This window comes from Arachis ipaensis, chromosome B3 (assembly GCF_059453495.1).
Source record: "Arachis ipaensis isolate K30076 ecotype BB chromosome B3, ASM5945349v1, whole genome shotgun sequence".
Classification (NCBI taxonomy): domain Eukaryota; kingdom Viridiplantae; phylum Streptophyta; class Magnoliopsida; order Fabales; family Fabaceae; genus Arachis; species Arachis ipaensis.
The window spans coordinates 34,808,599-34,836,591 of NC_142438.1; the positions used below are offsets into that span (position 1 = coordinate 34,808,599).

The following is a 27,993-nucleotide window of genomic DNA, read 5'->3' on the forward strand; positions in this document are numbered from 1 at the left end:
TTTAGTCAAAAGAAAAATACCGCAAAAGCATTATGTTATTCTTTTGCATGTTGTCAGATAGGTATATCCATGATGAGGAAGGAAGATGAGAACGATGAGTCTATAAAAGTAATTCGTTTCCGTTGCTGTTTCCATATATTTTTTTTAACTCAAAACAAATAAACAAAGGCCATGCTTTTATATCAGCTGGATTTGATTTTAAGAAAAGGATTTAGGTTTGGAAATATTTGAAACTTTTCTGTGGTCAATTATTTGAGCTGGAACCAACATACGGACTTAAGAAATTTTTGATTAAAGGTTTTTGTTCTGATTTTTTGCAGGAATCTTCATCTCTTAGAAAAATATTGGCCGTGAACTTCAACTTCCTGCACATGGTAAAAGAAATTCAAAAAATATAGTCATATGAATAAGCATACAAATTAGAAGTTTTTAACAATTATTTGAATGGTTTCTACTCATTGCAATATTGTGCAGTTAGTTGGAGATGATTTCTTGATGTTTAATGCAAAACGCATTGAGAGAGTAGTATTAGAGTATGCATGTAACGCTCTTTTTCTTAAGGTAAGTGATTTAAATGGACTTTGATTGGGTTCCTTTGTTTAGTTCAAAATTGTTCTCACTTTTTCTTCATAAAATTAATCATATTTCGTTAATAAAGATGTTTGGATATCCAGAGTTTGAAAAAAGTTGCTTCTTTATGCAATACCTTAGAAGTAGAGTTTACAACTTTTTAACCCATATTAAAACACTGTTGCATGAGCTATTTTTGATAAATTATTTTTTTTTAATTGCTATTTTGTTATTTTTTTTATTGCTGTTCTTCCTCTGAAGTTAGAAGTAAAATATTTAAAATTAAATAATTAAAAAAATCAACCAGCAATAATCTCAATGAAATGTAGAATAATGATATAACCAACTAAATGATTGGCATTTTCAGAGGCATCCCTTTGCCTTTCCATATAATAGAGGATAGAATAACAATTATAGCTCTCTATGACGCACAGGACTTTCTCACATTCTTAGTCTTCTTGAGGCAATATTAATATCTAACAAGCAGACAGATGCAACAGCTTTGTTGTATTTGTTTAGCCACATCTGTTCTTTGTTTGTTTATAGATTTTCTGATATGATGGATATCGTATCACCTGCTTTTAGTATGTTTGCCCTTTTATCTGTACAAATCACTTGCTCCTTTTAACTAAAATACCAAGTGAAGTGCAGAACCAAGGTGGGGAACTATTAATGAAAAATAGCATGTTCCTACTCAAAATAAGATGAAAATAGGATAAAATGTGAGTGAGTTGAAATCCTACAGTTTGGAGACCTTCTCTCTCAAGCATCAGCATAGACTGCACTTGCAATTGAACTGCAGCATAAAATTGCTTCTCAGCAATGAGCATACGTGCTGGAACCTGCAACTTAGATCTTCAGACTCAAAATCCTCCATGAAAGATAGAGAAGTTTAAACAGATAACAGAAAAGGAAGCAATTAAAACAAAAAGTTTAAAAGAAATCAGGAAGCATGCACAAATGTATACATGCAAGCAGAAAATGCAACCTTGAGATGCATTTCCTCTAGCACCTGAGAAAGACATTATATGAACTGGATTTACGGGGTCGGTCATCCTAAAATTGGGACTCACTTGTCGTAAATATTCACTTGTAGCATACCATATCTCATTGGATTGGCGGGTGAATAAAATCCATAAAAAATACTTATCAAAAAAAGTGATCCATTGAGTCATACTAAGTATATTTGAATTCTATTGATTATAAACTATCGTTATAACAATATAAGAAAAAAAAAATCCCAACATAAATTCTTGGTGCTTCAATACTGGAGAGTTCTAGTCTAGAAGCTCCTTGATGCAGCAATAGACCATGGTTGATCAAATATCTATAGTAGTGCGTTGGTATCACTATGCTAAGAATGAAAATCCATAATAGCATTGATTCACAAGAAGATAATTGTTAGCATTAGCCTAATTTCATCGCCATTCCAAGCACAGTGAGCTTTCACGAGTTATAATGTCACTGTATATAAGTCTAGTTCTATAGCTTCAATGAATTTTAAGGTCATTATGTGCTTCACATCTAAAACTACTACAAAAGTTCTACACATGTACAGATGTAGCACACTGGATATGAAACTGCAAATGCAATTTTGCATACTGTTTATTCTATCCCAAACTGTTAAAAGAGGCAAAAAGTGACTCCAAGTCATAGCAAATATAATTAGAATATTAGAGGAAGCTAGCGTAAGTTCTGACACGATACTGTCTTTTAATCAGCAACAAACAAAGCAATGCAATTGAATCAAGAAATAAAAAAACAGTAAACACTTGGGAAATAAAGGATTGACCTTAGCAATGCCTTCAATTTGATCCAATAAGGAGATTATGTGTCGCAATGTAACTGAGTGATACCATAATTGATGCAATTGTTTATTGCGCGCACTAAGGTGCTTCTTTGCCTCTGCCAAATCTACCTTTAAGACGGAGATACTCTCAGTGGAATCACTGAAAAACTTCAAGATCTGAAGATAAACAAGATATTTGTTAAATGGAAAATCATAATGAAAGGCCAATCCTAATTCAGCTACTCTATGTAAACAAGAGAGAAGTGGCAAACTCTTAAGAATTCTACAAAGTAACAACTGCCAAAACTACAATAGGAAGTTTGTAGCACAATAAATTGAACAACAATAAGAACAACGAAAACAATAATAACCATCAACCATTTTCCCATTAAGCGGGATGCAAAGTAACTGGGAAATTTAAGGAACTATAATCTGAAGGTGGACCTCCATTAACACCCACAATCAAACTCCCTGAAGTTTCAGTTGTCAAGTACTGGCAGTTTGAACCAATTGTTCCAGGTCAACATAACAATTTTAAAAAGAACCCATGAGAATGAAATATTAAGAAACCTGGGAATAGTTTTGGATAGCTTTGTTGAAGCCACTATGATAGGTTTGTACTACTTCATCCACAACCTCCTCAACAACATCACTTTGCTCCTTCAACAATTGTGCAGCAGCATCACGATCTTTTGACGTCAAAATGTGAACAAAATGAGGTAGTGAATCAAAACGAGCAACAGTCCAACTCTCATCTATTTTAGCGAGTTCACGTCTCAAATACTGCATTTCGGTAGAGCAGAAAGACTCAAATTATCACAAATTTGAGAGATTAACACACGACAAAGAGCAATAGAAAACTAGATATATCAATGAAGGTTTTGGAGCAAACAATCTACAGTTCAAATTATAAGCTAGAAGTAAAAGATAATTTTAGTATAAAATAGCAATGAATCCCTCATGTGATGCATACAACTTTGGTTAATATAACCTGCATAGTGGTAAAAGAAGGCCATTTAATAAAAGTAATCCTATCTGTTGAGCAAAGCTAAGTTGGTTTGAAAAGACCATGAAGAGGTGAGGACTTTGAGAGCCAATCTGAAGCATTAAACGGGAAAAGTGTCAGCGTCTGGTGGTTTTTCTGCTGCTTTATTTTAAAGCAGCAGAGACTTATGATATTATTATATGGGCATATCCTAAACTTGCATCATATATAGCATTTTAGTGTCAAAACCAGTACATCTTAGAGTAGATGTTTAGAACCTCTTAACTACAATTACAAACTTTCAAGGTTCATGATTTTTATAGACGGGTTTCCTCTCGGAGATGCAGACAGATTGCAAAGCTTGGCCTGTTGATGTATTTTTTTGTGTGTATCTTAACCTTCCATAAATTGAGGATTTCTGGTCCTCCATGCCTTTTGTAATATCCTTCTGTCCTTGTTTAAGAAAAAGGAAAAAGAAAAAGAAATCAATTTTAAGTTATAATGAGAACAGTTTGCAGTTACAACAGCCTTTTGGCACCAAATGGGGTCAAATATGGGCCTACTTCAGACTAGTGTACTCTGTTGGAACCAAGGATGAAATAGACTGAGGATATAATTATAACATTGGACAGAAGTTGTTCTCCCACCCTTGTAAGGCATGAGCCTTATTCTGGAACATAAACCTAGGTTACTGCACCAAACTGCTCAAAGTTTCCCCATTTCTATTCCAGTAATCTACAAGCACTAGCAGTGAGGCCAAAAGTCCTTAGAATATAAATCAATTGCAGAGAATCCCTCTGAAAAGCAGTGATTAATCATTTTGAATACAAATCTAGAAAGTAACAAAGGAAAGCTTACAGCTTTGTCTTCAGGCAAAGGCAAGTCATCAAAAAGTCCCATATTTTGCTTTCAATGTATCCACACACCATAGAAGAGATAAGATTACCTTGTACTAACAAACCCACAGTTCTAACTGCAATGGATGAATACAAGTAATGAACACTCAAACTAATTGGCTGTGATAAACATGAATAATGTGAATAATCCAATTTCACCTAAAATAATGAAAAGAATCTGCTTCAATGGGTGCACTAGGCTTCAAGAAATGAAACTTAGTGTAAACCACAAAATTTGGAACCAAAAAAAGAAGGGGGGGAAAGTAAACAGGAAAATAAGGAAGAAGATCAAATGAAGATATAATAGCTATCATAAACTACTTCTGCAAAAGGATTTTCTGAAGCAAAGCACATGGTTTTAAAATCCAACAAAAGATAGTGTTTCAACATAAATAAAACCGATATTCTACTCACTCATAATAAAATGAAGCTGAAAAAAGAATTGTAAAGAAGTAACCAATTATATTGTTTCCGTAATAAGTTAGAACAACAATAAGTTCAGTTTTACCAAAAAAAAAAAAAATTATTTCAGAATATTATCCCCTAATCAACCTCAAAACTCCCAAAAATAATTAAATACTGGTTCAGAACATAGAACAGTTGAGTCTAAGCAGCAAAGCAAACCAAACTTCTTGCTTACGTACACTTATTCCTAATGATTTCCAGATGACAATACCTCCAAATCCAGCTCAAGTAGCAACTAAAACGAGAGTTATTATTTGAACTTCAAATAACCTGGCATCAGCAAAACAAAACAATAAGAAAAGAAATATATAAATAAATAAAACAGTAGATGATTTTGAATTCAACAAAAGAAAAATACGGTTCTAAGTTTGGCACTGAACTATAGTATTAAACATTAAAAACCCCCTATGTCCCCCCTATGTCAGGAAATACCACAATCATCAACCACCAAACCTTTCCTCACTAGGAGGAGGCCCTGGAGCAAGCTCCGTGGATTGTTTCACACAAAGCATAAGCACAATTTTCTTGGTCATTCGGCAAAAGAGAAACTACACTTATTTCCAATGCAATATCCAAAAATTTCTAACAATTAAGTAGTGATCAGAAACAACCACGAGAAGGGATCAACAATAGATTACTGAATTAAATTTTTGCAAATCTTAAAGCACCTAACAATCAAAGCATAATTAAACATCATTTCTACCGCTGTTCATTACTATACGGTAACTAAACACACACACCATAATCTCCATTCTACGACCGCTAAATAGAACCAGATCCTCGATTTCCTCTCACAGGCGAAGTTCACTAGAACTCTTCAGCAATTTCACTCATACAGAAGCAAAAAAATCTATAAAACTCCATCGAACTCCTCTCTCCACACATATCCTTCCACTTCCTCTCTGTTACAGTTCCTTCATCACTTAGCTAAGCAAAAAAAGGCGTTTACGAGAATTCAAAAAGCTGAATACTCCGTCGAGAACTTACAGTAAACGAAATTCGAAATACGCATTCTGTAATCAGAGATCTCGAGGAGCTACAAACGATTCAAATCGAGATTCATTGTGTGCGCACTAAATTCAGCAGAGAGAGAGAGAGAGAGGGAGAACCTGGAGCGAAATGGCGGCGAATCGACGGAGGAAGGAAGAGGAAGCGCGTGAAATGGACGAAGGGGGAAGAGAAAGTGATGAAGAAGTCGCTGAGCGTTCGGAAAGATGGATTTGACTGGTAATAACAAAAGCGAAAAGGCGAACACGCGCGCGCGTTAGAGCGTAGTCGTTGTTGTTTTAGTGAGGAGCAAGGTTCTGAGAACCGGACCGGTCATCGAACCGCTCTAGTTACTGGTTCACTGGTTTACTGGTCTAACCGGTCTAACCAATGGTTCAACCGAAAAAACCGTTTTAGAATAAAATAATAAATAAATTATAATTAATCACCCTAAAATATAATTATAGTCTAATATAAATCTTAAAAGATAAAAAAATACATCAGCAACCCTAAAACAGCAACACGAGTATATTATCAAACAGCAACAATGAAATAGCAACACATTATAAAACACTAAAACAGCAACACCAGTACATTATCAAAACACTAAAACAGCAACACCAGTACATTAGGCAGTGATGACACTAAACTAAAAACTAAAAACAGCAAAATCAGTACATTATACTACATATCAAAAGTTCAAAACAGAGCATTCAGTAACCAAGCATTAGCATTAGCAAGGAAGTGATGACACTAAATTAAACAGAGCATTACTAAGGCAGTGATGAGTGATGACACTAAATTAAACACTAAAAACAGCAAAATCAGTACATTATACAATATATCAAAGGTTCAAAATAGAGCATTCAGTAACCAAGCATTAGAATTAGCAAGGCAGTGATGACACTAAATTAACTAGACCATTAGCAAGGAAGTGATGACACTAAATTAAACACTAAAAACAACAAAATCAGTACATTATACAACATATCAAAAGTTCAAAACAGGAACCAAGCATAAGCATTAGCAAGATAGTGATGACACTAAATTAAATAAACATTGTTTTCTCTCACCAAGTTAGATATGACCATTAGCATCTGAGCTACCAATTGTTTAAACTCATTTCTTGAACACGAGGTATTTTGAACAAGACCCAAGAACAAAGTAAATGTGCAACCAGAGACAGATACTTCATGTAAGCAATCAACAGATTGTAATAGCAATTTTTAAGGGTACAATATGATTATTGTTGTTTCCAATAGAGTTCTGGTATGTGAAAAGAAAAGATATGATTTCTGCTAAATCAGAGATATCCATAGACTCAAGTCTGCAGGTTCCATTAATAAAAATTGAACAGATATTATTTGTTGGTAAAGCTCCTTCTATGGTTGGCTCATAACTATCAGGTTCTGGAAACATTACTTCTTGCTTCAAGATTTCAGGATGCCAGCAATCAACATCTTCAGAGATACCAGAAACCAAATAGTCATTAAAAAATAACATGAAAAACAGCAAAAACATGAAAAATAGCAACTCAGACCACAAATAGCACAAGAAAAAAATAGCAACAATCAAGAACAATAAGAATAAATATAGCAGTGAACAAACATCACCAATCAAAACCATCAAGAACAAACAGCAACAATCAGCAACAACAATAAACACAACACTGAACAATTAAATAAAAATACATCTGAACAACAAAAACAGTTCCATAATTACTGTAAAATAAAATAATCTAAATTGCTCATAACAGAAAAACCTAAGAAAATCATTACTAAGAAAAAAACCTAAGAAAACTAAAAACAGATAAGCAAGAAACCTAAGAAAACTCAAAACAGATAAGCAAGAAATTACTTAAAAAAAACCATGAACAACAGAGATTCAGCATTTCAGATGAGGGAGATAGGGAGCTCAGATCAGGGCTGAGCACTGCCGTAAGCTCAGCCAAAACAGAGGCCGAAGCGTGGTGATAACAGCAGGCTGGAGCAAAAACAAGGGCTTGAGGCAAGCTCGACCAAGCGACGAAGAGGGAGTACCGCGACGGAAGCACGGCGATACAGAGGTGGCGGAAGCTGAGAACAGACGCGGAAGCTCAAAACTGACGGGAAAGCGAGGCGAGCAGACGCGTTTCGACGACCATGGGTGCAGTGCGGACGGCGACGGCGCAAATCGCGACGGCGGCGGTAGTGCGGTGGCGGTGACACAACTTGAAGAAGAAAGTGGCATTGGAGGCTAGGTTTTGTAATTTTGTTGAGAGAAGGATGCAGATACGGTGAGTGAGAGAGACAGAGAGGGAGTCAGGGTTAGGGAGGCGTCTTTTTTTTTTTTTGTTGAAAAGTGAAAACCGGCCGGGTCCCGGTTCGGTTCGACCGGCCGGTTCTCAGCCGGTTCAGCAGTTTATTAACGGTTTTTAGATTAACGGTTTTTAGATACTAACCGAACCGTGATTGTTGCTAGTTCACGGTTAGACCGGTCGGACCGACCGGTCCGGTCCGGTTTTCAGAACCTTGGTGAGGAGGACGAGAGAGAGAGAATGATCCTGAAAGATGTGAAACGCGTGACGTGATGCTTCTACCTGTTTTTATCTAAAGTTTTTTTTTTTGTGACTGAAATAAATTAAACAAAGAAAAACAAAAGAAACAAAACAAGGAACTGCTTAAATAGAGGGACAGTCCCGTTTAATACTACTCTTAAACTCCTCCCAAGGTGAAAGAAGCTCCACATGCGAAAGTTGTAACTTCATCGCCATCTTTGCCATAGTATCTGCCATCGTGTTTGCATCTCTCATAATCAAACGAAAGTCAACACGCCAATTCCAATGCATGATATCTCTTATTTTGAGCACCAGTGGATCAATAAACCCAAAACTATCTTGAGTAACAAGATTAAATGCTTCCACACAATCCGTCTCACAAATAACATCTCGTTGACCCACATCCCAAGCTAAAAGATATCCTCTCCAAATAGCAAACAATTCTCCTTGAAGAATACTATTACTCTCAATCATTCCCAAACACCCCCTTTGCCAGCTCCCATTACAATCTCTAATAACACAAGCAAAACCAACACTATCACCCGAACCAAAATAACTAGCATCACAATTAATCTTAAAAGTACCAATGGATGGGGGATTCCAAAAACCATTTAGAGTAGAGGGAAGGGACATACGTTGTAATTCAAAAATATTTCTAAGCTCCTTTTCTGAAGTTAATGCCAGACAAATGACTTTTTCCGGAGGCCAAGTTTCATGGGATTAAAGATGTCGTTATTCCTTGCTCGCCATATCCACCAAAGTCCCGAAAAAGAACTTGAACGGGTGCTCTCTGCTATGATACAAGAACCAGTTCTTCAAATCCAAAGGATGACAAGGAATATCCAACCTTTGCCAGACAAGCTGAGCTTTTGGACAATCCCGAATACAATGTATAACCGATTCCTGGCTAGAAAGACATCTTGGACACCTATCCGATGACGACATCCCTCTTCTAAAGCGAAAACTTGCAGTAGGAAGAGCCTCCTTAAGACACAACCAAGCCAAAAACTTATGTTTTTCCGGAACAAGCTGACGCCAAAGCCAAAGCCAATTCTCCCTCTCCTCCCAACCAAACAGCTGCTTACACAACCACAAGTAACCATTGCGTGAGTTATAGACTTTGGCAGCAGACCCACTCCAATACCAACCCACTTCCGGACCTGCTTGTTCATCTGGATTGTAAGAGAGAATATTATCTTTCAGATTTTGAGATAAAGGAGAATAAAGAGTATCCAAATGCCACCTACCAACCGACCAAATATCCTGTATCCGGAGATTCGAATCTGAAATATGGACATAATCCATCTCATTAGATAACCGTCCTTCTCTCCTCCAGCTAGAAAACCAAAAATTCTGGTTCAAATCTCCAATACACCAAGCAAACCCATCCTTCAACACTTTCCAAGCCTTGCAAAGACACCTCCAAATGGGAGAGTCCTTGTTCTTAGGATAACTAAAACAGTCATATAGAGATGATTAGTATTTGGCATCCAATAATTGGACCCATAGCTTGTTTGGCTGCTGGAAAAAAGTCCAAACTAGCTTCCCAAGAAGAGCAATATTTACACAATAAGGATCTCTAATCCCCAAACCTCCATATTTTTTTGGAGTAACCAGTACCTTCCAACTAACAAGATTCAATCCTCTTCCATCAACTTGTCCTTTCCAAAGAAAATTCTTTATCATAGACTCTAATTTACTAATGATTCCTTTGGGAAAAATAGAGACCTGTATCTGGTACGTGGGAATAGCAGCGGCAACAGAATTAACCAAGCAGAGTCTACCAGCCCGACTGAGTAAACTCCCTTTCCAGCTTGCTAGCCTACTCCGAATCTTATCCAAGACACCATTGAAAGCTGAACGAGTCACCCTAGAATGGCTAAGGGTAACTCCAAGATACTTGCCCAAATCCTGGACAAATCTGATAGAGGATACCCCAGTGAAAACCTCTTTCCTTGTTGCAGAGACATTCTTGGAGCAAAGCGCTTTAGACTTCTCCACATTAATCTTCATCCCAGATGCTTTGCAAAAAGTCTCTAAAACCAACATCACATTTTGCACTTGTCTCTTTGTAGCTTTACAGAATAGAAGCAAGTCATCCGCAAACATTAAATGGGATATTCTTGGTCCCCCTCTAGAAATAGCAACCGGCTCCCACAAGCCCAAATCAACCTGATGACTAATAAAGCATGCCAGTCGCTCCATACACAACACAAAAAGATAGGGTGACATAGGGTCTCCTTGTCTAAGACCTCGGCTAGGAGTAAAGCCATTCAGACGACTCCCATTCCAAAGAATAGATAAGGAAGAAGCAGTGACACAATTCATAATCAAATTAAGTGTAGGAATAGGAAAACCAAAGCTCTTAAGGGTATGAGCTAAAAACCTCCAGTCAACTCTGTCATAAGCTTTCTCCAGATCAATCTTAAAGGCCAGTGTGCCTTTCTTTGATTTAGTCTTCTTCATAAAGTGGAGGACTTCTTGAGCAATAATGATGTTGTCAGGAGTTCCTCGTCCCGGAATAAATCCTCCTTGAAGCGGGCCAACAATCTCCGCAAGATGAGGACGAAGCCTATTAACAAGGACCTTCGTGATGATCTTGTAAACTACATTGCAGAGACTAATCGGCCTGAAATCTTTCATAGATACCGGTGATTCAACCTTTGGAATGAGAACTAGTAAAGTCTCCAACATTCTCGGATCAAGAGTAACACCGGAGAATGCCTGCTTAACCATCTTCCAAACATCAAGACCAATGATCTCCCAATATTCTTTGAAGAAGAAAGCTTGAAACCCATCCGGACCTGGAGCTTTAAAAGAGTTCATGTGAAAAACAGCTGTTTTGACTTCCTCCATAGTAACTGGTGCTGTAAGATTATTGCAAGCTTCCTCATTCAGAGAAGGAAGAGGCACATCACCAAGGCAACCCAAATCAACATCATCCAAATGACAGAATAAGCTTTTATAGAAAGACTCTGCTTCTTGACTCAGAACCTCTGGATCAATTTCCCACACTCCATCCTTGAGAAAAAAGGCCATGAATCTTATTATGCTTCCTTCGCGCAAGAGTTTGAATATGAAAGAATCTTGTATTCCTATCCCCGAACCTTACCCACTGCTCTCTGGACTTTTGGAACCATAGGAGCTCTTCTTGCACTAGAGTATTATTATAATCATCAAGCAACTGTTGCTCTTTCTGACGCAAATAAATACTATCCACCACTTCCAAACGCTTTTGTAAATAATTAATCTGCTGCTCTAATTCACATTTCTTAACAAAAATGTTACCAAATACCTTCGAGTTAAACTCTAGTGAATTCTTCTGTACTTCTGAAAGCTTGCCATGAATTCCTCTATTACCAGACCACCATGACTGGTTCATAATATCTTTATACCCAGCATGAGTAGCCCAAGCAGCAACAAATCGGAAAGGTCGATTTCCTTTAGGCTGAGGACGACCTTTACAACGCACCAGAATAGGGCAATGATCAGACTGAAGCCTATTTAAAACTTCTGCATAAGCCTCTGGAAAGATAGATAACCAACTACTATTTATACAGACTCGATCAAGCTTTTTTGCCACGTCAACATAATTTTTCACCCTCCTGTACCAAGAAAACTGCCTCCCGATAGTCTTCAGATCAAACAAACCACTATCCCCTAATGAAGTAGCAAACATGTCTGCTCTTTGATGAGAAAATTGACAGCCCTTAGATTCATGAGAAAATTTGACTTCATTAAAATCACCAAGAACAATCCAAGGTCCTTGAAAAACCATGGATTGTGCAACTAGATAATCCCAAAGGAGAACCCTTTTATTAAATTGAGGACTGCCATAAATACCACTACACCTCCAAATTAAATTATCAAAGTGAACCTCAACAGTAACACCCTGATCAAAAGCATCAATGAACTTACAACAAACACCCTTCATAGAGGATAGAAACCAAATACCTCCCTTATGCCCCCTCTGCCTCTACTATACCAACAGAGTGATACCCCCAACCTTTCCCAAAATAATTTTAAATGCTGAAAAGGGGAGTGAGTTTCAACCACAATAAAGAAAACATGTCTAAATTTCCTAACAAGTTCCTTACAATGCACCCGGGCTAACTTATTAGAAGCACCCCTAATATTCCAAACAATCATATTTAAACTATCCATAAATAATAGGGACAGAATAAATAAGAACATAAACTCTAAACAGAATCACCAACCTCAATAGGTGGTTTGTCCTGCAGTACTGGCACACTCTGATCCTCAATAATTGCCACCTTTGGACCCCCTGACACTGCACTTGCCATGCTTCCATCTACTAAGGTTTCCTCCGTTGTGCCACCATTTTTATCAACTGGCGAGTTCTGCAAGGAGGAAGGCCGAGGACGCTTCCGTAGAGAAATTCCACGACGTGCAGGAGTTCTGCGCGATGGAGATGGCGCAATTTCATGTTTTTCTTGCTTCCCCATCCTAATGCCAGTTGATTTGCCTCCATCACCATGCAAATTGGGCCTTGGAACCCTTCTCGAACCAAACTTGTGCTGCTTTCCATCTTGGTCCTTCAAACCTGATGACTGGCCCATTGAAAATTTTTTCTTACGCAGCACTTGTTGCCAGCCCTCTCCATCATCCATGCATGCCTCATTAACAAGACCATCAGGCACGTGAGGAGCCAATGATTCCGTAACCACATCCTTCCCTTTAACAACTCCTAATTTCTCACCCAAATCACGAGCTTCTGATTCAGCCTCTTTTTGAATCTCATGATTGTTGTGTGACACTAGTGTTGGGGCTTCATTATTTTTTCCATCACCAAAGGAATTTATGTTTCCTTCCAAGGACTCCTTCTCCATGCACAACGATTTATCATGCCCATACCGTGCACAAGTAGCACAAATCAACTGTAAACTCTCGTACTCCACTTCATAAGTCACACCCTCCACTATAATATGTTTGATTACAGGCAACTCAAGATTAATTTGAACACAAGCTCGGGCATATTTTCCTCTTTTTGCAACTTAGTAGCCAAATCTACTTTCACCGGAATCCCAATTGCAGAAGCAATTCGCAGCATTGCTTGTTCCTGGTAGCACCAAATTGGAAGTCCCGAGACTCGAATCCATACCAGCGTTGATCCAAAAGATTTTTCGCATGGCCTAAAATCCACATCCCATGGCTTTACTGCAACATAGTGACCGTCTATCAACCACGGGCCACCAAGAATGACTTTCTCACGATCCCCAGCAATATCAAATTTAACCAAAAAATATCCAAATCCCACATCCAACAAATCAAACCCTCATTTGATGCGCCATACTATCCGGAGCTTATGCATGAGAGCCGTGTAGCCATAATACTTATCCAGCACCTTGATCACGATGGCTTCCTTATAAGGTTCAGCTAGACAGCTCTTTGCCTCCTTGGTAAAACTGACACTTGGTGGACGAGAATCACCCTGCTTACCTGTCACCGTCGCGATACCATCCCCAGATAAAGACCCTACTAATACAAAGGCCTTAGACTTTTCTGCACCAATGACTTCATCTCTAAAAGAGACCTTGGATGGCTTTCCTAATCCCTCTCGAGAAGAACCCTCCTTAACACCGGATACACACCCACCCACGCTCTCCCCCTTATCTCTTCCGATGGCATGGCCATCTTCCTCACCGTGTTTCATCCTCAACCGCTCGCTCCCGCTTTCTCCTTCTCTCATTTTATCTAAAGTTAATATAACACATTTTTATTTGAATTGAATTTTGCTTACACTTAATATAATCTTGTTTTATAAAAAACGGAAAATTGATATTTAGCGTATTTATAAATTATAATGTATATTTAGTGAAGATCTTTTTTTAAGTTTTTAATGCTAAAACTAATAACCTTAATAAATATCCTACCAAAGTCTTTTTTATTTTCATGTTTTAACTTTCAAGTCTTTTTCTATTCTAGCCATTATTTAGAGCAATTTATCATTTAACAAATAAAATCCTATCCATCCAATTAATACCTGCATTAAAGAACAATATATTCAAAACGAATTTCAAATTATGAAAATTATGCATCTTCTGGCTAAATTTTTTACATACGGTAATTTTAGTATGAAATAGGAAAATATTTGATTATTTTAATATTTTATACAAGTATAGTAATAGCATAAAATGACATTGGTATTTTATAATAAAAATATTTTTAGCACCAATTTACATTGGTGAAATATCCTCAAACCAATGGACAAGCTGAAACTATAAACAAAGTCATATTGGCCTGGTTAAAATGTCGAATACAAGACGTAAAAGGAGCATGGGTAGACGAACTTTCTCAAATCTTATGGGCATATCGGACAACTCCTCACTCCACAACAAGGAAGTCATTTTTTTGACTTGCTTACAGAATAGAAGCCATGATTCCCATAGAGATCGCTGAAGAATCTCCAAGGGTTATATTCTACAATAAAAGGGCCAATATCCAGCATAAAAGGAAGAGTTCGGCCTCCTCCCAGAAGTTCGAGAACAAGTTCGGATCAAAGAGGAAGCACTAAAGCAAAGGATGGCTCTGAAGTACAATCATAAAGTAATCAAAAGAACCTTTATCACGAACGATCTTATACTGATACAAAATGACATCAGGATTCAGAAGTCGGGCAACGAAAAGCTAGCTGCGAATTGGAAAGGACCCTATAAGATTGTTGAAGTCTTAGGGAAAGGTTAGTATAAGGTATCCGACTTACAAGGGATGGAACTCTCGAGGTCGTGGCACGCGTGTAACTTGAAGAAGTACTACAGTTAGATAGCGCACCTTGTTCCTTGATATACTCATTTTTCCCGACTTCATAATTTTTTTTCGAGAAGGATTTTTTCGGAAGGGGATTTAATGAGGCACCATAACACGGGCTAAGAGTAGTCAAAATCCTATTAGCCAATTTATGGAAAGGCATTTTTCATTTATCAATGATAAATCCACTTCATTCTTAAAAGTTTCCTATAAAAATGCATTAATTTAAGCTTGACAAACCGCAAAAATCATTATCCGACCTAGAATGGTCGGCAAGTTGAAGCGACGAGGTACAAATTAATATAAGAAGTTATGTAAACAATTTGTAAGATCAACCTCAAAATCAAGGTAGAATAAAAACGAAATGAAAAAGTAACTTGACAAAGTCCGATTACAGGAAGACGGAACTTACAAAGAAAAGCACTATACTGACCTACTTCACCGACATCATTTAACTTAGCAAAGAAACAGTATTAAAAAGTTGTCAAAACACGATTTACAACTAAACGGCTATATAGGCTAAGATCTAATTCGACAAAAAATAATTACTGAAAACCTATAATCATGATGAAAATGAAGAAAGGTTTTTTGATAAAAAAAAAAAACTAAAATTGTCAAAAAAAATACAACTAAAAAAGTGATCAAGGCTACAAGCTATTACAAAAAAAAAAATTGTTCTTAAAAGACTCACACATTGGGCCATTCAAACTGCTAAAGACGGAATTACAAAGGATTAAGTTGCTCTTCTGTGACAGTATCTTCAGCTTGGGTGGAAGGAGTCGGGTCATACTCAGAAATCGGCACAGCTGCGATGGGGCTAGTCGGAGAAGGAGGGAGCTCACCACTAATGACCTCATTCCCAGAGGGGACCTTGGGATTTTGGAAAATTTGATTGATCTCTGCATCCGAAATTTTTGGGTCGTGCAAATGAACCTCCTCATCATCCTCGGGAGCCAGGACGATCTTCTCGTCTACCACAATATTATCTTGGCTGATCAGGAAAAGGTTTGCCTCAGCAGCAATAACTTGAAACTAGGCCTTTAAATTTGCAAACATTTCATCCATTCCTTCAGCCACATATTCCTCGAGTTCTGCATATTTGTCCCGAACATTAGCCAGCTCATCCACTAGGTCGAGCCTCTCTCCGAAGATATGGGTGTAGCTCTCCTCCGCCTTCATTCTTAAATCCTTTGACATAGCCAAGGCTGTCTCTGCCTGTTTTGCCTTTGCCTGAGCTTTGCCCAAGTCGGACAACAATGTATCACTCTCCTCTTTAGGCTCCTTTTTTGTCTCCTCCAATGAAACCACCTCGACTTGGGTAGCCACCAAGGAGCTGTGAGTGGCGCTAAGGGAAGTTTTCTCCAACACTCTGGTCAAGGCTACACACACGCTTGCTGTTCGAATTCTACCTCGGGCCAGGAGCTGAAGATGGCTTTTGAGGGACACATCATCCATACTAATGTGGCTATGAGGGAGAATATGTTTTTCGCTCCATGCAAGCCCGTCAAAGCCCATGTTGTATATGCTTTCCCGCTCTCCAGTCTTTTACCTTTTGGGATTTTGTTCGGAGGAAGAAGGATGAGGACGGGCCACAACACTATCAGTGGCGGAGATAAAGAGAATTGGCCAAAACGGAGGGACGTGTATAACCTTCTGCGAAGCTGACGCACCCGAGTCTGACTTCGAGGGAGAAGACTGGGCAACAACGTCACCAGCTTCTTTTAGTTGTATGTCCCGAGCCATAACGTTCTTTCTGGTGGCCCGAAGTGTTTTAATGGCAGCCAACTTAGGAGCCATTTTTTTCTGCAAATAAAGACACATTAGCCGCCAACACAATTTTACAACAAGAATTTATAAGTAAAACTATAAAAGAAAGGATGGCTACCTAGTTCGGACTAGAGTTGACTGGGATCCCGTAAGAATTTTTTGGTGTCTAAATAGGGAGGCCAGCCCTAATACTCTTGAAATAAGCCAATTACACTCTTTTCGAGCTCATCTAAATCATTTACATTATACTTGGCTATTACTGGTCTCTCTTCCCAATACAATGAAAAAAGGGTTCATCGTTCTTGTCAATAAAGAAAGGTTGGGCATCCTCAACAGTTCGGATTAAAAAAATAATTTTTAAAATCGTGAAAAGACTCGTCAAAATAGAAAAAACTTTCCTCCCTTAAACAACTCAGAAAGAAACCTAACCTAATTTTTTAGAGCTAAAAGGTTTGGTATGCACAAAGAGATAGAAGAACACTTTCAGGGAAGGTCGGATATCCAATTCCCGACAAAGGAGTTGGTATATTTTCAGAAAAGTCCATGAGTTAGGGTGTAGTTGGGTAGGAGCAACGTTGCAAGTACAGAGGACATTAATCTCAAAGTCAGAAAAAGGAAACCTAATGTCTAGCTTAGTGAAAAGGCAATCATCATAAAAGAAAGGGCATTCCGACCTATCCAATGTTAGAAAACATACCCTCTCCTCGGGATCAGCTACCACTATCTCATAGTTCCGCTCATCTTTCTGGTTTTCATACAATCTATGGTGCCTCTGGAAGATTCCGACATACTTTCTATCAATAACAAGGACAGGAGTAAGAACAGAAATATCTACCCAGGTTAAGTGAGAGGGAACTTTGGTTAACATATTGTAAATTACAGAGCGAGACATTAAGGCTATACTTACAAATGCAACACACAAAGAAAAATCGTCACAACAAGTCGGAAAGTCGGACAATAGTCACAAAGAAGTCAGGTCATTATTAATGACACCAGCAATTAACAACAGTTCTCATAAAATCTCATAAACACAGCGAATCATCATCAAATTTTGAACACAGAAATGATATTGCTTCCAACCAAGCAAAAGCGATACCATTTGAGAATAATACAACCATATCAAAGTCCCTAGCAACAAATCCCAAGCAGCGAACAGTTTTCAAGAACAAACAAGAAGTGACAATACTAAAGGAAATACAAAACCCCATCACCAACAACATTTTAAATGACCATTCAAAATCTAAGGCAAATACAAGTACCCAGAGCAATTGTAATAGAACGAAAATGGATAAAAACACCAACCTTAATGAAATGCAGAAGTAAAGAGGCACGTCAAACAGCAAGAAACACGAACGTTTCTCTTTGAAAAAGCAAAACGAGAACTTTCAAAGGGTTCAAGATGAAGAAATATTGACTTAAAATGCAGTATAAAGCAAATAACAAAGGAAGAAGAGTGAAGGGGGTTTTTTGATGAAGGAAACAAGGCAAGGTGAGCGTTTTCAGTAACAGAAAAGAAAAAAGAGGAAAGAGATTAACTTTTTATGAACAAGGGGCAAAAACGACATTTTGCACCCCTCTTTAAAGCCACGTGCGAATTTTCAGAAAACTACCAGGTAACATTCGCCATGTTATTAAAGTGGCAACATTTCAAAATTTTGAAACATCTCGAGTACCCAACCTCTTGAAGGCGGCATACCCGACAATGGAGACTGGAGCCACAAATACTTGGATCCGACCTTATGAAAGCTCAAACTTAAGTAGGGGTACAGTTCATACCCTGACCCAAATGCAGTCCAGGCCCATTAAGGATAAAGGCCCCTCAAGGGTAGCCTCTTCCACTCACCCGACCTTCTAAGAGGCTGAATGCGTTAAGGAGGTTCAGTTCCACTTATCTAAATAAGTAAGTGCCTCTCCAAATCTCTCATACTATTTCTATCTCTCCTAAAAGATAGACCCAACAAACTCTCAAGATAAAGAGAACGACTGTCCACCAATAAAAGTGGAACTCCTAAAAAAAGGTGATTATCTTTTTACTATAAATACACTGACACCCCTCAGGTATATTCAAGTTCCTATCTACTAAAAATTTGCTTAAAGCCTTTGTTAACTTAAGCATCGGAGTCTCTTGCAGGTACTACCCCTACCTTCTCACGACGAACTCGAACGGCGGCACCTCGGCATTAGAACAAGTTGGACGCTGCCTTAGAAGAAGTCTGGACCTCACGTTCAGACCCAAATTACCGTTTCAGGTAACTCTCAGAACAATAACTTTCTTATATACTTAATAAATTAATCAATTAATTAACTGATATAATGAATTACAATTAATTGATTAATATAAATTATAATAAATTGTATAATATTTAAATATTTAATTAAATTCATTAGTTAATATTTATTGTAACGAATTGAATTTAATAAGTTAAAAAAATAAATTAAAAGATATTTTAAAAAATATGTTATGTTAGTTTTATCATTAAATATAAAAATATAATATTTATATAATAAAATAGATAAAATAAATAGATAGAATAGATAGAATAGATACCATATTCAGAAGAAATGATATTAAATATTATCTTAGTAACTCCAAAATAAATCGAACCGAGCTTTAGACAAGTTCAACTAGTATTTCAAGCATTCAACCCACAAAATTCTATAGTTGCAGCAGCATCTATTATAGAGAAAATTAGAAATATATTCCTGTAAAACTGACAACATTCCACAATTCCCACATAATTAGGCGACGTCTTTCATCATTCATCAAGAAAATCTAAATTCCAAGTGAGCTACATAAATGGCATAAATGACATCAACTAAATCTATATTTTTAACTCGTGAAAATTGATACAGCAATAAAGATAATGTTTAGTGATTCTATTAGTATATATAATTTTATTAACTTCCCGACTAAATTTTTATATTAAATAAAAATTTTTAATTAGATATTTACTAATCACTTTTGTGTAAAATAATATGAAATATTGTTGAAGTATTTATTTTTATATTTGATGTAAGATGAGTTATGCAATTAGGATTATAAGTTTTTTCTAAGATAACTATTGATGAGGATTAAATAGAAAATATCTAATATAAAAATACAAAATTTTAAATTATAAATGTATAACTAAAAAATTAATAAAATTATAAAAATTAAGAAAATAATTGAACCTAAATACAATAAAAATTTACAGCCATACAATTTTACATCATTAGAAATAGAAAAACACCAAAAAACCTATTAGATATAGATTAAATATCTAAATTAGTTCTCAAAAAAATATCATATAAAAAAATTTTGTTTTCTAATAAATTTTTATTTTATAGAAGTTCTCAAGAATTATTTCTGTTGGACATATTAATTTTTTATCGTTTTAAAAATACGCTAATTTATTTTATAATTATATTTTTAGAGCTAATATCATATAATTAATTTTTTTAGAAACTTACTTATCAAATAATATATATATATATATATATATATATATATATATATATATATATATATATATATATATATATATATGATTTAAAATAACAGAGAACTAATAACTTTTAAGAGCTTTTTTTCTTTATTTCTACGGTATCGAATTTAAGAGTAAAAAAAATTTACCGGAATGACTAATTTGGATCAATAGATATTTATGCTTGGGAAAGGGCCTTTTATGCTATGCTTGTAAAAACATGGCCGTTTATTTTTGTTTCATTTTGGTTGGAGGAATGGGCTAGAAGCCCAGACTAAAGAGGCCCAAAATACTACAAACATTTCCAACAAAGACAAGTGCCATGGCATCAAAGCTGATGTCAGTTGAATACCAAAAAAAAAAAAAGCTGATCTCAGTCACCACCATAGCCGGAGAGAGCTCCTAGACTGTGAGATCGCGATTGCTCTCAACCGCTCACTTTGCAGGCTGATCGGCTACCGTGTTTCTTTTCTTATGAACAAGCTTGAACAGCAGGAACCATTCTCTCCTTTTTAATTGATGAACTCTTCTCAGTAAGGTATTTATCTTTTCTTCCATAGGATTTGAGTTTGTGATCATTTTTATCCCCGTGTGGACCATGTTAAAATAAAAAAACTCAGGTCTAAAAACACATAAATTAAAGTTGAAGGGTATACATTTTTTTTATTTTTTTTTTCTGTACTCCATGTTATAGGTTGAGTTGGCGGAAGTAAGTAGTTTTGGTGAAGTTGTTACATTTTATTACAGGATTCTCAGTTCAGGCTAAAGTAGCTTAGTGTTGAGTAGCGTTATCAGTGATTGATCTGCGGGTGTACGTTAGCGTAAGATGCGCTTCGATTGAAACTCTCTTTGAACCGCTAATTTCATTCCAATTACAATGGCTCAGATTCCCAACCTGGATAATGCCCCCATCAATCTCATTTCAATCAGGTATACCTATTTTAAAAGTATTATTTGATAACAATTCTAAATTTTTAATTTATATGGTTATATTTCAGGGAACAATCCCAAAAGGAGCTCATCAACATCCTCAAGAACGTAATTGTTTCTCAATTCCCACCAATTTGTTTGTCCTTTTTTGGTTTTGAGTGCAATTCGTTGTGATGCACTCAAAAATCAAACTGACTTTGTAAATTGCTTGTGGTCGTTCTTGTTTTAGATTCAAGGGAAGAAGTGTTTGGTTATCGATCCGAAGCTAGGGGACTCTCTCTCTCTCATCATACAGACATCGTTACTCAAGGTAATTAAATTTTCTGTCTTTCGCTTCTATTCAATTTTTACACGGAACATATTTATTGTATTAGATTTCAGAAAAATCATTCTTGCCCATGGAAGATAGTTGGAATTTTTTTATAAGTAGTAGTTTGTTGTTTAGATGATTGGATAGTTTTATTGTATACTGAGAGGTTGTGTTGAACTGGTGAAATAGGAGCATGGAGTTGAATTACGGCATCTTTCAGCTGACCACATTCAAACTGACTGCACCAAAGTGGTCTACCTCGTGCGATCTCAGCCTAATTTGATGCGACATATATGTTCTAATATTCACCATGACGAATCGAAAGGACTACAAAGAGAATATCATGTTTATTTTGTTCCCCACCGCACTATTGTTTGTGAGAAAGTGTGTTTTCCCTTAACTTGAGTATGTTGTACTAGTATACTTGTCCTACCATACAAAATAATTATATTTTCTTGTGAACAGGTTCTTGAGGAAGAGAAATTACATAACATGGTTACAATCGAGGAGTATCCCTTGTATATTGTACCAATGGATGAGGATGTACTATCATTTGAGCTTGACCTTGCTTACAAAGTATGTTGTTGGATATTACCATTTCTGCTCTTCCTGATATATCTATTGAGTTAATTTGGTATTGTTGTCCCTATGAGTTATAATTTATCATCTTTGAAATTGTCTTCCATTTAATATTTGCTTTGAACAATTACTTATCCTTGTTTGCCTTCTCATCTATGGTAGGAGTGCCAAGTTGATGGTGATACAAGCTCGCTTTGGCATATCGCAAAAGCAATTCACAAACTTGAGGTTGTAGTTTTGAATACATAATGTTGTCAAATTTGTTAGCAGGGAAGTTTTGGACTCAGAACAATTATCATCAAACTGATAGGAGATAATCAAATACAAATAGAATTCCCTTTTTGATATAATATCATCGATCTGCTTGTCCTCTTTCTTAAAATTGTTTCGTTGTTGTATTTTATTATTTTATTTTGCAGTTCTCTTTTGGAGTGATACCAAATCTGAGGGCAAAAGGAAAAGCATCTATGCGTGTTGCAGACATCCTTAACCGAATGCAGGCTGAGGAACCAGTCAACTCATCTGACATAATCATGCTCTACTCTGTTTTTTTCCCTTTCTTTCTTCAAGATAACTGGCAACAGTAAAACAGCCAAAAGATACCCCATAAAGAATAAATCTCATACACACAGTGAGAGTTTTCAAAGCTTATTTAAATACGCCGTACAGTCCTCTGATTGTTTGATATTTGTATATAGATGGTTATGCCAGAGATAAACACACTAATCCTTTTAGATAGAGAGGTATGTCCTGCCGTTCCATTTACTGGATACAATTGACATCCTCAAAACTTATCACTGAAATTGGGTACACAATGAATGCAGGTGGATATGGTTACTCCTTTGTGTTCTCAATTAACATATGAAGGATTACTTGATGAGGCAAGTTAATGCAGAAGCAGCCTACATATTTATGAAAGGATACATATTGCATAGTATATTTTATTGCTTGTTATTTGATGATCGGTCTTTTCTCCTAAGAATATGAGAATATCTCCTAATCAAGTTTGGTCTGCTTAGTATATTCATTCCTTTCATTTCTTTCTGAATTTTAATATTGTAAGTATGAATACCAAAACTTTCCAATACCTGCTTTAGTTATTTGGATAAGTAGTTTTGGAGCATTATGTAGCCTTCATGGCTTATTCTGGTGCCATGATTTTGTTTTCAGAAATATATAATTTCAGCATATGGAAAGAGTTGAAATGTGGCTTACCTTTTTTCTATCTTATTGCATTTGTATACTGCAGTTTTTGAATATCAAGAATGGTTCTATAGAGCTTGATGTGTCTATTATGGGACTTCAGCAAGAGGGGAAAAAAAAACTAAAGTTCCACTTAATTCAACGTAGGTTACTTTTCTGACTTCCTCTTTTAGTTTCTACCTTCTATTAATGATGCAATGTTGATGGATGTTAACTCTCTTATCTATGAGGTTTGAGATGCTTTACTTGCATCATACCTGTTATCTTTTATTTACCATTTGCTCTTTATATATCTTGAAATTTGCTTTCCTGTCCTGTGTTAGTGACAAGCTCTTCAAGGAGATATGGGATCTCAACTTTGAAGTTGTTGTCCAGGTTAATTTTATATTTATCTTGACTAATCTCTCTCTCTCTCTCTCTCTTGAAAAGGTTATTTAGATAGACCATCTATGGTTCCCTTGTAGTTCTAGTTTCTTAGTTGCTGTCTGCAGTATTGCAGATTTTGCGTCAAAAAGCTACATCCATGAAGCAAGACTACACTGAGATGACGACTACTGTAAGTTGATGTCCTATACTTGGATGCTGCTTTTCCAATTAATTTTGCAAGAAAACAAAAACTATTTCAAAACCAAATTTTTATGTGAAATTATTTATCGAATCGACTGGAATCCTATTGCATACTTTACCTTGGAGATCAAATCCTTCAAGCTGTTCCAGTTGTATGCATGCTCATTAATGCAACCTAAGAATAATAAAATAGTTAACTGCATATGTTCAAGTATTTAAACTTTGAGAAGCCTAAACAAGTTTTTTTAACTATTTATATTAAGATGGATCGCCAAAGGCATTCTAAAATATTGCTTTCCATAATATCCAGTCACAATCAGTTTTTGAGTTGAAGGACTTCGTGAAAAAGCTGAACTCATTGCCAGAAATCACTGTAAGAACTTGTTCATTTTGACATTGACTTCATTAACTAGATTCTTAGAGTTATCAAAACATAATATGCTTGAAATTATTTTTTCAGAGACACATAAATCTCGCTCAGCATCTGACAACATTCACATCAAAGCCTTCATTTCTGGGGCAGCTTGATATGGAACATACAATTGTTGAGTCTCAGAGTTATGACATGTGAGTTGATGTTGCATGCAGACATCCTTAAAGTATTTGGATGGCATTTTATTGTCAATTAATCTGGTCAATGTTTGGAGTTTGCTAACTGGTGATGCATTATGCTTTAGAGATTTCTGCTTGTACATAGCTTATGTTTTTAAGATGTGAAACTTTAGTTGCTAATTTATGCAGATGCTTTGACTATATTGAAGAGCTGATCCACAAGCAGGAGCCTTTGACGACGGTCCTGCGCCTTCTAATCCTATTTTTCGTTACTAATTATGGGTTGCCAAAGAAGCATTTTGACTACTTAAGGCAAGCTTGAATGACCATGGATCTTTTCTTCTTTTACTTTCCTTTTCTTACTCTATAGAAACTAGGTTACTTGTAATATTTCTCCATTCTTGCTTGTCTGCATTATACCAAGAAATCTTATTTTGTGGTACTCATTGTTGTCTCATATGTTTGTAACTTCCATTTTTAGGAGAGAACTACTACATAGCTATGGATTTGAGCACATAACAACCCTAAATAATTTAGAGAAAGCTGGGCTCTTTAAAAAGCAGGTATCATGAACTAGTATTTTACTTGCAAGCTCAAATGGGTCTTTGGGATTTTTTAATTTTTTTTTATTATATTTGTGGACATATTTTTAACTAATGCTCATTTTGCATTTGATCCTCTTAGGAGTCAAGGAGCAACCAGCTTACCATAAAACGTGCTCTGCAGCTTGTGGTTGAAGACACTGATATAGCCAAGTAATTTTCTTCTAGATAATGTGATGCTTGGACACCTTTATTGTGTTTTTCCAATTTTGATTAGGAGGTTGATGCATGTTAGTGTAAAAGTGCTAGAAGCATTTTGACTCTTGCAACAATTGTCCCAGAAGTAATTGTCTTGCAAGTTGTTTTGACTTTACAATAACTACCCCTCAAGTCATGCATATAATGAGATGTGGTTTTGATTGGCAATGCAAAATATTTGACACCAATAGTATTTTAAAATTAATCTCTTTTGTTTAAGTTATACAGCCACATATTAGAAAGTTATGGATTCTTCTTTAGAAATGTGTTAATGAGTATGTATACAACACAACTAAAATAATTTCTTTTTGCGGTGGGATTTGGGGTAGGGCGATTGTTAGACATTATGAAATGGTAATAAATACGGAAATAAGCATCTCACTATCACCTCATTAAAGGTTAATTGTTGCAACATTGATGTTCCCAGAGTACGTGCTCTTTTTTTAATTTAATTTTTATTTATTTATTTATTACTACTTATTTTTAATTGCTCATCTTTTGTGGCTACACCACAAGTATTCCTCTGTTATATTCACTTCTCAGTAGCAATTACTAATGGTGTTAATGTTTCAATTTGTCTTAGTGTATATAGTACATGATATTTCTTGCAAAATCTTTCATGGGATTCATTTACATCATCATTACTTTATTAAAAAAATGCTGTTTTGCAATTATCTACTTGTTGCACTCTTGTATCCCTACTAATTTTTAAGTGATTTCCCTCCCATTACAGCCCTAATGATATCTCTTATGTCTTCTCTGGATATGCACCACTTAGCATTCGTCTGATCCAGCATGCCATTCGATCTGGATGGTAAGTTTGAAATTTCAATACTAAAGGCCCTCTTCATAGCTATTATTGAGCATGGAAATTAATTATTTATCTAACATGATCATATATAAAATTTAAAGACAAAAAGTTTATAGAGCTGCAAGTTTCATTTATAAGCAAGGTTCCAATGATGTTATTGTTATTATTAGTACATACTACTTTATAGTTGTGCTCTCTGTTGAGTTCCAATATTGTTTAGTTTCTTAACTTATTTCAAATTGGAAGACTATATTGTATTATTATAAATAGCAATTTCCATGCTAATCAAATTATCTTAGCCTTTAGTTCCAGATTTTCATTTAAACACAATACATTTATTCAAAAAGATAATTTGATTGTGAGCTTAGTTTTAAAGCAACTCATGCAATATTAAATGTGATAATTGGTCTCTCAGGCGACCTGTTGAAGAAATTTTGAAGCTGCTACCTGGACCTCACCTGGAAACAAAGAGGGTTAGTACTTATTAACTTTTCTAAATCATAATATCGGTGCATGCTATAATTAGCCAGCTGAAAATCTTATAACTGTTCCAGCAATATTTCACTTATCCTGTTCATATTAGTCATATCACTTGTATACTCCACTTACCTTAATCTCTCTTTCTATTTATACTTAAAGTTTGGCTTGCTTGGTTGCTTTTACAGGGTGCATTCTCAAATAGCCCATCATTTGACTCTTTATCAGAAATTTCAACCGGCATAGCCAAGTATGGGTTTACATCAATCTCCATAAATGCAATGCTTGTGCATTGATTTGACACTGCTAAAATATTTAGCAATAATAATATAACTAATAAGGTTCAGATGGATCCTATCTTTTATTCATCTACAATTTATTATTTGTTAAGGGTATCACTTAGTAGCAGAGGTGAGCTTTACTACCTGGGAAAATAAACCCTAAATGCAAGAAAGAATTCAATCGCTTTTCTGCCATTTCCTTTGTTTTTAGTTTACTGAAAGAGATAGCAGTTGGAACTTGGTGGTTCACATTTGAAATAGGAGTTTCAGAAATTGCAAAAGATTTTAGTCTTAAAGGAAGAAGTTTTATAACTTCTTTGATAACGTTTTTTTTCCTTCTGACCCGTTACATATTTCAGAGTATCTGATGGGAGGCGTGCCCTGTGCTTGTTGTCTTTGTTGGAGGTGTTACCTTTGCAGAGATTTCTGCTCTTCGGTTTCTCTGTTATCAGGTGTGGCAATTGTTTCTTTTTTCAAATTGCTTTTAACATGCTAACCAATACATTCTTCCTACTATTTAGATCCTGGTTTTGTAAACTTGGCTATTGATCCATAATGTAGCAGGTGAATGGACGTATTTGCTTAGTAAATTTGTGGCTTATCATGTCTTATCTTTTTGATGATGTGTACTAGAGGCATTATCTTTCTAGAATGGTGTATAGTGTGTCACATTAGGTGTGAATCTCTTCTTGTCATGAAATCGCTTGTTTCAAAAGGTTAAACTATTAGGTAGAGATACATAAATCGTCGCATCCAACACTTCTATTTGGTTCCTAAATCAAATTTATAATGTTGATTTTGCAGGAAGGCATGGCATATGATTTAATCATTGCAACGACAAAAATAGTCAATGGACAAACCTTGGTTGAGACATTTATGGAGAAGCTAGGTTGATCAATCATTGCAGTTCTTTTTTTTTTTTTCATTTTTTTAACTTTTATTTTTTATAAACTAAATTGTCTTTCCCGGCTTAGGGGGTGAGATTATGTTTGATGATGCCAAATGAAAGCTATATGCAGCCTAATCGAGTTCTTCTAGAGTGATGCTTAACCAATGTTTATTGATGTTGTAAAATAAGTGAGGCCTGGAATATGAGAGTTATTTTTATTTAGTTCTACTATCGTATATTTGCCTACTCTTATCTGGTTCTTTAATAGAATCTTGGTGCCTCTTCCATGGCTTAAGATTTCTAGAGATAGTAAAGTGTGATGAATTGTTAATTTAACTACATTTGAGAAGAACCTTAATTTGTATTC

General features: G+C 35.9%; 1 protein-coding gene and 2 pseudogenes across 9 annotated transcripts; 1 reads left to right on the top strand and 2 right to left on the bottom strand.

The window, feature by feature from the left end:
- Positions 1–103: 103 nt before the first annotated feature.
- On the bottom strand, positions 104–7,992 carry LOC107630181 (exocyst complex component SEC8). Of its 8 annotated transcripts, none has more exons than XM_088507852.1 (7): positions 5,815–7,992; positions 4,885–4,975; positions 4,203–4,317; positions 2,930–3,142; positions 2,363–2,536; positions 1,314–1,412; positions 104–365 (listed from the first exon to the last, which is right to left on the bottom strand). In XM_088507852.1, the coding sequence occupies exons 3-7, from the start codon at positions 4,242–4,244 to the stop codon at positions 327–329; spliced, it is 567 nt and encodes a 188-aa protein (XP_088363978.1). In that variant the 5' UTR covers positions 4,245–4,317; positions 4,885–4,975; positions 5,815–7,992; the 3' UTR covers positions 104–326. The 8 variants fall into 8 exon arrangements, with proteins under 8 accessions (XP_088363978.1, XP_088363971.1, XP_088363977.1 ...); XM_088507845.1 differs by lacking the exon at positions 104–365 and having other exon boundaries at positions 910–1,412; positions 5,815–6,075; positions 7,550–7,992; XM_088507851.1 differs by lacking the exon at positions 104–365 and having other exon boundaries at positions 910–1,412; positions 4,917–4,975; positions 7,550–7,992.
- Positions 245–27,931, top strand: LOC107630178 (vacuolar protein-sorting-associated protein 33 homolog; annotated as a pseudogene). Its single transcript, XR_015907128.1, has 26 exons — positions 245–374; positions 475–561; positions 18,895–19,012; positions 20,482–20,765; positions 20,975–21,157; positions 21,226–21,265; positions 21,387–21,467; positions 21,657–21,851; positions 21,933–22,043; positions 22,209–22,274; positions 22,466–22,591; positions 22,745–22,789; positions 22,871–22,927; positions 23,296–23,392; positions 23,573–23,624; positions 23,749–23,805; positions 24,127–24,189; positions 24,277–24,383; positions 24,558–24,680; positions 24,850–24,931; positions 25,053–25,123; positions 25,902–25,982; positions 26,395–26,452; positions 26,645–26,706; positions 27,097–27,189; positions 27,542–27,931. The product of XR_015907128.1 is annotated as a vacuolar protein-sorting-associated protein 33 homolog (transcript).
- LOC148570283 (uncharacterized) lies at positions 15,720–17,655 on the bottom strand (annotated as a pseudogene).
- Positions 27,932–27,993: the final 62 nt, after the last annotated feature.